We start from the raw sequence: 13,044 nt of genomic DNA on the forward strand, positions 1-13,044 counted from the left end.
ATGCAAGGCGCTGGAGAATAGCACTTCACCTACCACGGGCTGCCGAGCTGGAGATGAGAAATCTGATTCTTGGCCAGGGAGGAAGGAGGGAAGGGAGGGATGGAGGGAAGGAGGGAGAAATGGAGGGAGAGAGGGAGGGAGGGAGGCAGAGGGCAGGGGCAGGAAGAGGACAGGGGAGGAGGGGCGGGTCTGTGGACCATGTCCGCAGACATTTTATTCCCTTTTGAAAGCGCCTCTGTTTGGTGTCAAGGTCTTTGCCTACTCAGGCCAAGTTTTCAAATGACTTTCAAAGACCTGTCCTTTGCTGTTCAATTTGACAGGTGTTTTGCAAGCATCAACTTGCAAGGGAAAACATAATGCCCTGCCATTATGCAGGGGCATCGGATAAAGTGAAGGCTTCCACTTGGAGGGGCGGCGCTGAGGGGTTTAAAACGAGCCGCTTTTGGCTGCCAGCAAGGAACTCGGATGAGCAGAGAGCTCTGGACCTGGCGCTGGGCAACCTGAGTTCCCACGACAGCCTTGGAAGGGCAGACATCACGGTTGCTGTTCTACCAGCAAGGAACCCTCCTCCTTCTTGCTCCCGGGGTACTAAGCAGCTCCTCCTGTGTGCCAGGCTCCGTGCTATGCTCTTGGGACACGGGAGAGCAGGCGGCATCTGCAGCCAGATGTTAACAGCCCGTCCTGGGCCATGCTCACACGTGTCAGGCGTGCTCCTCCTCCTCCTCATTCCTCCCTCCCGCCTTCTCTCACTCTCTCTCAAACGCACGCACATACACACACACGTGCATGCGCTACTGTCCAGGCTTATAAACACCATCTCCCTATAGGCAGCTTCTCCTCTGAGCCCCACGATTCCCCTAACCAGGTGCAAACCTTAGTCCCGCTGTGCTGACCAGCTGAGGCTGAGCGACCTGGCCAAGGTCACGGAACAGGTATGAGGACACACACTCGGGGACAATGTAGGGGCAGCTACCCAGACCAGCTGATACAGACTTAGCACAGCAGGACGGATAAAAGCACAGGCTGGGACCATGGCTCTGCCTTTGGTAGCTGGGTGGTGCCCTTGGGCAAGTTACTTGCCCTCTCTGTGCCTCGGTTTCCTCATCTCTGAAACAGAGAATGACAAAAGCACAGTAAGCCCTTACTTAACATCGATGGGTCCACGGGTTCTTAGAAACCATGACTTTAAGTGAAACAGCGTATAATGAAACCAATTTGACCCTAGGCTAATTGATATAAATAAGACTTAAAATTCCTATGGCATATTTCTGGTCACAAAGATATCATCAGACTTCTAAAGACCCAAATGCTTCTGATACCAAACACTGAAATAAACGTGCACTATATATACATTTAAGAAAAATTAATAAAAACAAGTAAGGTAATTATTTACCCACTTATTCTGGCTCAGGGGCGTGAGTGGCTGAAGCCTGTCCCAGCAGCTCAGGCCACGAGGTGGGAGCCAGCCTTGGCACTCTCACCCTGCCCCCCTACACTGGGACAATGTAGACAGGGCCCGTTCACCTAACAACACATCTTTGGGATGTGGGAAGAAACCCAAGGACTCAGAGAAAACCCATGCAGACAGGAGGAGAGCACGGAAAGTCCACAGTCCCAGGCGGGAATGAATGCTGTTTTTCCCATCAACATTACAATGAAACGACATGATTCGAGGACCTGCTATAATCACCTCCCAAGATTCTGCAGGATTAATACCTATGAAAGCCCATACGGAGACAGTATCTGGCCCCCGCATAAGGGTAACAGATGAAGATTGTTATAGTAATAATAATAATTACTATTATTAAGCTTGAACTGCAAATTGAGCTCTCTACCCTGACCTAGGTGCCTCAGGGACCCGGGGTGGGAGGCACTGGGCTGGTCTCGGAGGCTGGGAAGCCTGGCCCACCAGCAATCTGTTCCCCAGGCCCTCCCGGGGCGGGGGCTGGGGTGTTTGAGAAGCTGAGCCCTCAGGGGCAGGCAAGGCACACCGGGCAGCCATGCTGGGGGCACAGTCCACGATTAGGGCTTTGGCTGGTGCCAAATCTCACTCAATCTGCTCCGGCTGCCTCCCACTGTCCCCGAGTGCGGCTTCTAGGCCACAGTGGCGTCACCAGAGAGCTTCCTGCCAGGCCCTGCCCAATGGTAAAGACGCCTGCCTTTCATCCGTGCCCCGCATTCCACGGGGAGCCCTTTGTAGTGGCCGTGGCGCTGGGCCTCCACCTGAGGCCTGAGTGCCTTCCTGGCAGAGTTCGGCCGAGGCCTGAGCTGGGGGAGGGAACTGGGCACGGCCACCACCTGCCCTCAGAGTCTGCCAGGGCCCTGGAAGTGCCGAACAATGCAGATTTAGACACAAGTGCGCTGGGTCTTTTTCGCCACAGGGGAAGGGCACGGGGCGGGGAGGGGACCTGGGCACGAGGGCAGGCAGCCAGCAGCCCGATTCTGAAAGCCAGGGCACCTCCTGGTTCCCGAAGAGATCACACTGACACCGGTGTGTTGGCAGGGAGCAGCGAGGACAGGTCCAGGCCAGCGTTGCGCTCAGGAGGGAAGCTCGGTCTCCTGCAGGCCCCGCCATGTGCCTGACATTTGTGGGTCACCACGAATGCTGGACGTTTTCTGTCTGGTCCCCCCAGCTCCCTCCTGTTCCCAGGGGAGGACAGCATCACAGGGCAGCCAGGCCTCTGGCTGACCCATGGTGGGCTGCGGCAGGAGCAGAGGGGCTGCAGGGGACGGAGCTGTGGCTATTTCTCCCCCAGCAAGGTCCCTGCTTTGCTGCCGTTCTCCGGCAGTAGCTGTGTCCCTAAAGTGCCCACTTGTACCTGCCCCCCGGCTCCGCGCTGCGGCTCTAGAGCCTTCTGTGTCTCCATCATCCCCCCCCACACCTCCAGGGAGAATTCTGCTCTCTGCCAAGATCCCAGACCACTTACCCTTGGCACTCAGGGAGTGTCTGTTAGTGCTCAACTCGGACACACTCAGGAACCCAGACCTGACGTGCCCCTCAACCTGGCAGGGCAGTGCCCTTTCAGAGGGACTCAAGAGGGGTGGCAATACATGGCTGAGTCCTGACACTCAACACCGCCCCCCGGGGCCTTACCTCGCCTCTGTGCCTCACTTTCCTCATCTGTAAAATGGGGACAAGGGAACACGCGCACCATGGGCCTTCTAAGAACACATGCTGTGTCCGTTCTAAGGGGCTACACGGCGTTTTTCATTATGATTTGTTGTTCACTCCCTCCCTTTCTGGAAGGGCCCCTGCAGATCCGGGTTCCTGGTCTGGGTGAATCAGGATGGCGGACACCATGCAGTAAACACTCCCACGTCCCAGATGTACTGAAGGTCCAAGACTTCTGTTTCCTTAAGTGGCGTTTGCTTGAATAACGCAGTACGAGTACGGGGAGGTGGGTGGGTGGGCTGGGCTGCTCTAGAGCTGGTCTGGAGTTCAAATCTGAACTCCGCCAGTTTCCAGCTTAGTGGACGCGGCAATGCCCAAGGCTGCGAGGACAGACTCACTTAATAAACGCTGGCTGTCGCGGGTCACTGCAACGCCTCCCCGGCCTCAGTTGTCTCAGCTGTGAAACGGGGCTGGTCGTGCCCCTCTCACAGGCTGTTTGGAAATTAATGGGAAGACGGAAGCAAATAAACTACTGTCTTCATCACTATTATTATTGTACCTGTCCGGTCTGGGCCTCGACCTGCAGCTGCTAAGTGGCCGTGAGGACGGCCAGAGCCGCAGAAACACTTCCGGCCTCGTCTCTCCAGGGGTTGAGGCACCGGTGCTGCCTCTGGAACTCGATTTATCGAAGGGGGCTTCTGTCCAGCGCAGGGCGGAAGTGCTGAGCCTGCGCTCCTCGCTGGCCCCAGGGATGGGCGGAAGGGGGGACGGCGGAGGCGGCCCCCGCCTGCGCTCCAGGGAGAGTCCCTTACACAAACATTTGCCGATGGGTGCATTTGGGCCTGTCAATGGATGTCGATAAGGACAGGTTCTTTCTGCATGTCACATTTGGGGACTTATTGAGCTGTGAGCTTGCCACTGTGCATTCAGCTTTCACCTCTCTGGTTTCACAATCTCCTGGACTTGAAGGTTCCCCAGCCCAAGATCAAGGGCGCCACACGTGCCAGACACAGTGCCAGGCACGGGGCACCCAGAGAACTGATCGCTGACAAAGATGAGTGCGACACAGCATCTATGTCGGGAGGAACAGGTCGGGTGAGGATGGAACCATGAAGAAATGTTACAACATGACAGGAAATGTAGGGGACAGAGGCGGGGAGCAGAGGACTTGACCCCAAGCAAGGACAGCGGACTAATTGGAAAACTCACATCTCCATAAAGGAAACTGTCCCATGAGTCCCTCCAAGTCACTGCTGCTTCAGCAGCCGAACAAGAACAATCACTCCTGGCTCCGGGTTCCCTTGCTACACAGATAAGTGGGGTGGAGGGGGGATTGCAGCGAACAACCCCCCAGTGTGCCCCCAGGTGACACCCTGGGCTCTCAGCCACCCCATGGGGATGGAAGGGACAGGTGGCAGGTCCATCTAGGAAAGCATCCAAGAACCGTGGATCTGAGGGATGATGAGGGAGTGTGAGGAGAACTCAGAGCACTGTGGGAGGCGCCACAGACAGGACTGTCCCCGTTACAAAGCCTGGCTTTCCCGGGAAGGCAGGAGGAAGGGAAGTTCGCCGGCTGGGTGACCCATCGCCAGGCTGGTGGGATCTAAGGTGGGTAGGAAGCCAACAGCTGCCCTCTCATGCTGGCCTCCCCATTTCTCAGGCACACCAAGCTCACTCTAACCTCGGGGTACCCTCTGTCGCCCACAGCGGCTCTCTGCTTCGGCTGCCCTCGCGTGGGTGCAAACATCACCTCCAAAGAGAGGGCTCTCTAGACTGCCTGGTGCACGGCGTGCCCCGGCCTCGTCCACCTGAGCCCACGGCCCTGCGTGGTCACTGCGGCACCCCCAGAATGAGGACACAGCTGTTGCTCTGTGTGTCCTAGTCACCGATGAACAGTCGTCAAGACCTCACGATGCCACCAAGGTGTGTAAGAGCTGAGTGAAGCCTGTGAGTGGCAGGGCCCTGGCAGGAGGCGGACGCCCTCCCATGGGGTCACGGGGGAATGTCTAGAAGGGGATCGGTGAGAGCGTGGTCCCGGGAGGGGCCTGCAGGGCCGAGTCTGGGGCCTGGACGGAGAGGCTGCGTGGGCGGCCAGTAGCCGCAGGCTGGGGCCTTGCACCCTGGCAAGGAGTGAGGGATAAACACCCTGACCTCTCTTTTCCCACCTGGGCCCCCAGGGACCCAACCCAACGGTAAGCAGGAAGACAGGGGAGCCCCGGTCATGGCCACCCTGGTCAGCGCCCGGCATGGAGAACGCAAGGAGCGGCGAGCAGAGCTGGTGGGGCTGGCGGGGGATGCCCAGCACTGGCCAGCAGGGAGGGCTCAGCTCGGGCCCCTCACGCCCCACAGGCCCGCCAAGGCCAGGGCGCTTCTCGTGGAAGCCCCACCCAGCCCCTGCCTCCCCCTGGGGCCCGAGAATGAGAATCGGTGCACGAGACGGTCCCCGGCCCGTGCCTACCGTGGAAGTGCTCCGCCGTCTTCCGCCGCAGGGCCTGCAGGGTCACCTCGGAGTCGGCCCACTCCAGCACCAGCCTGCGGCCGTACAAGTGGGTGCTGTGACACAGGGCGCTGAAGGCTCTCTGCAAGGGGACAAGGAACACAGCAGCGCATCAGCTAAAACGGAACCTGCACGCTCCCTCCCGTCCTCCCTCTGCTGCCCGCGTCTCAGATGCCAGGGCCCAGGCTCTGCCCCACGACTCCCGAGCCTCGGCGAGGGTGCGGGGAGCCGTTGGGTGCACCCGTTTAATTAATGGGTTATGTTCCCAGGGAGAGAGCTGCAAGTGACTGAGCAGTCGATATATCTGCCGTCTGGGCCGTAATTGGTGCCTGGGCTGCGGCGGTCGTCTTACTTGCCATGTTACATCCTATCTGCGGCGGGCGACCCCATTAGCGGGGCTTGCCTCCCACCCGGCTGTCAGCAGCGGCCGCCGCGTGAGAAAGCCGAGCCCTGTCTAGCTGCTGGGTGACAACCAGGCAGGCCCCTGGTTGTCACTTGGTGCCACTCTCCTCTGTTGCCTGGCGATTCTGTCCCCCATATGGCTCCTGAATCCCCCCCTTCTCTGCTTCTCTGGCCCTGCTGCCGGTGTCCACGCCCAGACCAGCAGCCCTGCGCCTGGCACATGCTGTTCCCTCTCACCCTCTGCTGTTCCCGACTGCCCATGTGCCTACGTCCCGCTTTTTGATTTTTAACGGCTTTACTGGGACATAAATCACATGCTGTCCAGGCCACGCGTCTGCAGTGTACAATTCAACGGTTCTTAGTATATTCACAGAGCTGTGCAACCAAGACATTTTTATCACCCCCAAAGAAAGCTCCACTCCTCTTACCTACTGCTCCTAAAGCCGCTATTCCCCCAGCCCCTGGCAACCACCAGTCTGATTACTGTCCCTGTAGATTTGCCTGCTGGGGACATTTCATACGAATGGAACCACACAGTATTGAGCAGTGCCCTCTTAACCCTCGCTAGGTCTCAAGTTCAATGGCACTGCGCAGGGACACTCTCCCCGACTTGATGGGCTTGTCCCCCAGCATTCCCGTGGTACACAGAGGCTGTGGAGCTTAGTGGCCAAGAGTTTGGACTCTGGGGTCACCCTGCTTCAAGATCTCAAGCAAGTTGAAGAAATCTTCCTGGCCTCAGTTTTCTCATCTAAAAAATGGGAATGCTCACACATGCCAATCTATGGGAGACTAAGGACAAAAAAAAAAAGAGTTGTCTAGAGCAGTGTGGGGCATTGCCCTAGAGATGTTAGTTCTCGCTGCTGTTGTGTTGTTACTGCAGACCTGTCGTATTTGCAATTTCTTCCTCCCGGCAGAGAATCTCAGGTTGGTGTGGGGTCTAAAGAGGACTAGGCCCCGCACTGGAGAGTGACAGTGGCCAAGAGGACACTTCCCCCTGCTCTCTGGGCTGCAGGCGGCACCGACGGGTCCCAGGCGTGGAGGCATTTGCCCTTCTTGTTTCTTTGATGCCACAAGGCACTGCGTAGCCAGCAGGGCCTGCGCTGGAGCCCATCTGACTCTGCCCCTCACCCCTGCATGACTGTTACGGCTGGACAGTGTCCCCATGAGAAGATGCGTGGAGTCCTGACCTCAGGACCTCTGGATGTGACCTCATTTGGAAATAGGTAGTTGCCAAGGGAATGAGTTGAGATGAGGTCACACTGGAGTATGGTGGGCCCTAATCCAATGACTGGTGTCCTCAGATGGCCACGTAAAGACAGAGACACGGGGTGAACGTGCTGGGAGGACGGAGGCAGGCAATGGAGCGAGGCACCTGCCAACCAGGAACGCCAAGGATCTGGCTGGCACCGGAAGCCAGGAGAGAGGCATGGAACAGAGCTTCCCTCAGAAGGAACCAGCCCTGCTGCCACCTGGATTTTGGACTTCCGGCCTCCAGAACCGGGAGACGCTACATGTCTGTTGTTCTAAGCCACCCAGCCTGCGGTGCCTTGTTGCAGCAGCCCAGGGGAACTAACGTGGCGACCTTGGGCATTCACCTCCCGTGGCAAGCCTCGATCTCCTTGGCTGTGATGCAGCACCGAGGGGGCACATGACAAATAGTCAACAAGCCAACGACTCTGAAAGGACAGGAGGGAAGGGGGCGGGACACGCATCTTTTTAAAAGTAGACATGTGGCCAAATGAAAGGCATGCTTTTTTCTCTTCTGTGCTGTTCTGACAAGGGCCAGGTGCAGGAAACTTTTTCTCCCCCTCTGCTCTGTTTTTTTTAACTTTAATTTAAAAAACTCTCTCTGACTGCCAGCAGAGCCTCTGCATTTTTTTCCACGCGGATATAAAAATGCATCTGGACTCCGATCCGAAATGGCCCATTCAGAGCTTTAAAACACACGCGTGCTCAGCTGGCGAGGCACAGAGAGACGGCATGATTGGGGGAGCCGGGGTTTTAAGATGGGAGAGAGGAACTCGTGGGGAGTCTGGCGTGGCGGGTATTCCATCCTGGCGCCAGGGTCCCCGAGGAGCTGCAGTCCTGGGGACACGGCGGGTGGGGGTGGCCCAGAGGCTGCATCTGGTGGATGCCAGGCCCAGACTCGGAAGAAGGGAATGAGAGACTCCCGCCGAGGGGCCACATGCCCTGCCTCTCAAACTCCCACCGCCGGTTTCTGTGCTTCTTTCTTTCCCTTGGAAACCAGTTCCCCATTCTTGTGCCACTGAAAGCTTGGCAGGTCTCCATTCCTCGTGGGGGTAGCTACAAATTCCCTCTCCAGTTCCTTCTCTGACATCACGTCTTACAAATTCTCATCCCCTCCCTCTGCGATCCCCTGGCATTTTATCAGCCTCTCTTTGGAAGGGCTTTTCATGCTAACAGGTGAGGTGGGGTGGCATGGCTGTGCAGAGGGGCCTCTGCTGCTGGACTACTGTGGCTCAAATCCCTGCCCCACCACTTAGGAGCTGTGTGATCTTGGCAAGCTGGTTAACCTCTCTGAGCCTCAGCTTCCTCGTGTGTAAAAGCGAAGCAGCAGCAAAGAACGGGCAGGATTCGGCCCCTGCATGTAAGAGGTCTCACTCGGTGTTGGCTGTTATTGTTATTATCACGCATGTCTCTACCTTTCATTACGACACTACAGAGCAGGGACAATGGGCGGCAGGATACAAAGCTCTTTTATGTTTGAAGTCACCGTACAATGTGTGGTTGTCCAAAAATAGCAGAATTCCCCTGCCTGGCTCTAGTCCCTGCGGGTTAATACACAATCAGGTTGTGTTCCTGAGCACCCACTGCCCTGGTGGCTGGAATGTGGTGGCCTCAAACTGTCGCAGGCAGCGTGAGGACAGAGATTCGAGGCTAAAATTGGCTTGGGATAATCCAGCGTAATTGTGTCTCATGAAAAGAGTGTAACGAGAGCCATCCCAGGAGGCAGAAGAGACGGTGAAGGAGGAGGAAGATGCAGCCCAGGACCCAGGGGCAGACCCTGAGGTGCTCGAAAGGTTCAGGCCACTGCAGAGGGAAACCGCAGGCCTCCGTGGTCTGAGGGCCACCAGCAGCTTCCTTCCTGGTCTCTGCGTCTACACTTCCCACACTGAAACCCACCCCCACCTTCTCCCCAGAGAGAAGTTTTCTCAACTGTAGCTCCTGGCAGGGCGCTCCCTTGCCAAAACAGCCTATGAGGCCGTGTACGTCTCGGGAGAGTTGGATGGCCCCGGACCTCTGCCCCTCTCCAAATCCTGCTTCTGCTGTTTCTCCTTCCTTGGAGTCAAAGGCCTTCTTAGCATAGATACGGATCTCTGAGTTCCACGGAACTCCAAGCACATGACTTCAATCTCCTCCCAGAAAAGATATTATTCTCCCATTTCAATGAAGGGAAAACTGAGGCACTGGCCGAGGTTCGAATGCAGGTCAACTGCTTCCTTTTCCCCTCGTCCTCTGTATGTTCCATCTCTGGGCCCCTGCACCTCACGTCCTAGCCTTGAGGGCTGCGCTCACAGACAGCTTGCTAGTGCCCAGGGAAGGCTCTGTCCCTCTCTCTGTCCCACAGGGAGCAGCCAAGTGCCCTCCCTGCGCCCTGAACACCCGGCCTCCATTGCAGCACCTGCTCCCAGCCCTATAACGCCTGTTGAGTGCCAGTCTCCCAGACTCAACCTTGAACCCCTGGGGGACGGTGCTCCACCCTGATGGGCTTGGCCTGGTGCCCGGACTGAGCCAGAGCACGCTCAGTAAATATTCACAGGGACACCGTGGACACGCCTCCAGGCTGTGTGGGTGGTTAGGTTGGCTTAGATGTCCTGCCACGCTCCCTCAAAGCCCTGTACTCTATAGACCAGGACGACGGTGGGGACAGGAGCACGGCCCGCTCTGACAGTGCAGCCCCTGAGCACGCACACGAGAGGGACACTTGGCCTTTTGGTCAGGAAGAGACCCGATACACTGAGTCTTGGGTGTGGAGTTGCTCCCAACGTGCATGACTTGGGGATTTTGTGGGGTGGCAATAGTCACCCATGCCACTAAGACTCGAGAGATCACAGGTCAAATCCCCAGCCGGCTTGCTGGAGAGGCCTGAAGATCCGGATCGGAACTCTAAGGACACATGACTTGGGCAAAGGGAATGCCACAGAAGAGCAGGCCCTGCTCCTGGGAGCACTTCCCGCCATCATGGATGGCCAGGGCTGGAAATCCCTGGTCCCCCACTCCGGCCCCCTGCTTTAGGAGCCGACTCCATGCACCATCTGACCTGGGCTCCTGCATTCGACAGTTTCCACCGAGGCGAAGCAAATGGGAGGCCTGGGTGGGAGGCTGCAGGGAGAGGGAGGAGAGGGGTGGGGTGCTCCTTGCCTGCTCCCCGTCCAGGGCCATGTCCACTTAGGGCCCTCCTCCACAGCCCCTCCAGCCTCACCCCTCCCTTGAAGCTCCCCTGGCCTGAGGGAGATGACAGTCCCCACTGCCGCTGGTGCCTGGAGGCTTCGCCAGCCCGGGCCGGTCCCTCAGTCCTACTCACCCCTCCGTGAACATCTCTTCACTCGGTGCTCTGCATCTGAGGCACCCAGGGGGTAGGTTCTGTTTCCTGCTGGAACTCTGACCCCGATGGCCACCTTAAGTCCCTCTGCCTTGACCTGGGGCAGAGGGGTTTCCTACTTCAGACGGCACATCTCACGCCTTGGCCCTGCTTGGAGAATCTGAGGCCCACCCAGGAGAGCTCCGAGCCCGCCCAGCTGGACTCCAGGCTGTGCCCGCAGCCCGGTCCTCTGGCTCGGCTGTCCGGAAATCACGGCTCTTTGATCCCCTCTGGCTTAAGCCGTGGACTACAGGCACGGAGAACTCTGGCCTCCTGCCGCCTTTTCCGAATTCCCCTGGAAGACAATCTGCTAAAGTGGCCTGGGGTTGACAGCTGCAGACTAGACTGGGGCTGGGCCCGGCGGCCTCTTTCAAGAACTGGGAAGGCACTGGAAGGCTGCCAGGGCGGCACCGGGCCTGACCTTTCTGCAGCTTCCCCGGAGACGGACTCCTCCTCGCAGCAACAAAAGCCCATTCCGTGCCCTTGGCAGGACTCCGACCCGAGGGGCCGAGAAGAACAGCCAAGGCCATGGCTTCCGGGCAGAGCCGAGGATGAGACTCCTCTCTCTGGAAGTCCAGGGCACTGTCCCAGCCCCTTCTGCTCCTCAGGGAGCTGTCTCTGGCAGAGCCAAAGGGCCGCATCTCTCAGCACACGCTAAATCCATCCGAACACAGACAACGCCACCTCGTCCCAAACCCTCTGTCCCGGACGCCCGGAGTAAGCAGCTGGCACTGACGGGGCTTGGATCATTCTGCCCAGGTGGTCGAAAAGTAGAGGCCAAGGACTTCAGGGAGGAGGGTCTGCCTCCCCAAGATGTTTAAATGTCACCGCCAATTCCTGCGCCCAAGGGACAGGTCCTTTTCCTCCCTGTCCCAAGGCTCCTGCTGTCCTGGGATCAAGAGCGCAGCAGCTGTTTCTGGCCTCCGCAGGGGCTGCACGCAGGGCAGGGGCTCCCCCAGGAGGGGCCAAGCCCTCTGTGTCGTGCCGAGTGACTTCTATCCTGGGCCCTCGGTGAGCACCCCGGACCCACCCGAGATGATCCCGTGGGGCTGAGGGCGAGCGCCTGGGAGGAGCACCCGGAGGCCCATTTCCTGGCAGTGGCGTCTGCACTCCTGCAGACCAGGAGGGGCCTCTCCCTCTCGCTCACTCGGCTCAGCCCCATGTGACTCAGCGTCCCTGGGGACTCACTGTGATGCGAACACAAAACTAGGCCATCTGACGGTGGGACACCACCTCTGACCCCTGCACATTCATAGCCCCCAGGGGGAGTTAAAAGAGCCACTAGGGGAAGAGGGCCACCGCCAGGCAGCCACGGGTACAAAGCCACCAGGCAATGGGCAGTGTGGCCTGGCGAGGCTCGGAGCTCCCGTCAGGCACGAGGCCTGGCCCTGCGACCTGGTCAGAAACCTCTCTGAGTTTTCACTTTCTCCCCTGCAAAATGGGGGTGCTTCGACCTCCCGGGTCTGCCAGGAAGAAAACATCAGACAGTGGCTGTTCCTTTAACCCAGCACCTGGCACACAAGGGCCCGATTCCTGGTACCTGTTGTTGTTGTCACTGGTAGTGCAGTTTTCTTTTTCTCAAGTTACTTTAATGCCATTAAAAGGGAGACAGTTTGTCCAACGCAGCTGGGATGTTTACCTCTCCTTGGTGATTTGTCCTGAACGCCTGGTAAGTGTGGAATGAGGACATCTGAACCTGAACCCTCCTCGTGCTGATCTTGAGAGGCTGGGCAGGCCTCACCCTACACAGAGGCTCCGAGGGACGCTGGTGGCAGAGGATAGCTGCTTCTGTCTTGGTGATGAGGGCCACTCGTGTGCTTGTCTGAGAAGGGTGGCTTGTCCTGATCCCGGGTTCTCGGCCCAGAAACACGCTGACTAAGCCTGCTTGGAATGCAGGATTTGAACACATTTTCTTTCACCCCTGGGCTCTGACGACAGGAACTGGGCAAACCCCACAATCAGGACGCAGGCGTGAGTGCACGTCTGTAACGCGCAAACCTGAACAGAAAGGTGGGGACCAAACCCGATTCCTGGATTTGCTTCCAGTTCCCGTTTTGGGAAACACAGGACAACTGACACCTGGGTTTCCAAGTGCAGCACTGTGGGTCGTGGGGCCCAGAGGAACACTCAGCCGTCCCCATGTCTCTGATGTCACGTGCCACAGCCTGTGCCGAGGGCTCTCCATGCATCATTCATTCCATCTTCACAAGAGCCTCAAGGGCAGCGTTATTGTTCCCCGTGGTGGGGATGAGTCACCCGGGGATCGGGGATCTGACGTTCCTTGTCCACATTCACAGAGCTGGAAGGAGGCAGCTCTGACGCCACAGGCCACACTAACCACTGCCCGGCTCTGCCTGCCGGACACACAGGTGGCCAGCGAAGAAGCCCTGTGAGCTCCTCCTTGCCGAGGGGCACTGTCCCCTTCAGACC

The 13,044-nt window shown here is 58.1% G+C and overlaps 1 protein-coding gene across 2 annotated transcripts in view; it reads right to left on the minus strand.

Moving 5' to 3' along the window:
• RBM19 (RNA binding motif protein 19) overlaps positions 1-13,044 on the minus strand; it is a 130,995-nt gene that overhangs the window by 29,438 nt on the left and 88,513 nt on the right. For both annotated transcript variants that reach the window (XM_020282923.2, XM_075996600.1), the window contains exon 23: positions 5,571-5,691. In XM_020282923.2, the coding sequence (XP_020138512.2) occupies positions 5,571-5,691 (121 nt within the window). The remainder of the gene's footprint in view (positions 1-5,570; positions 5,692-13,044) is intronic.

Source organism: Microcebus murinus, chromosome 22 (genome assembly GCF_040939455.1).
Source record: "Microcebus murinus isolate Inina chromosome 22, M.murinus_Inina_mat1.0, whole genome shotgun sequence".
NCBI lineage: Eukaryota > Metazoa > Chordata > Mammalia > Primates > Cheirogaleidae > Microcebus > Microcebus murinus.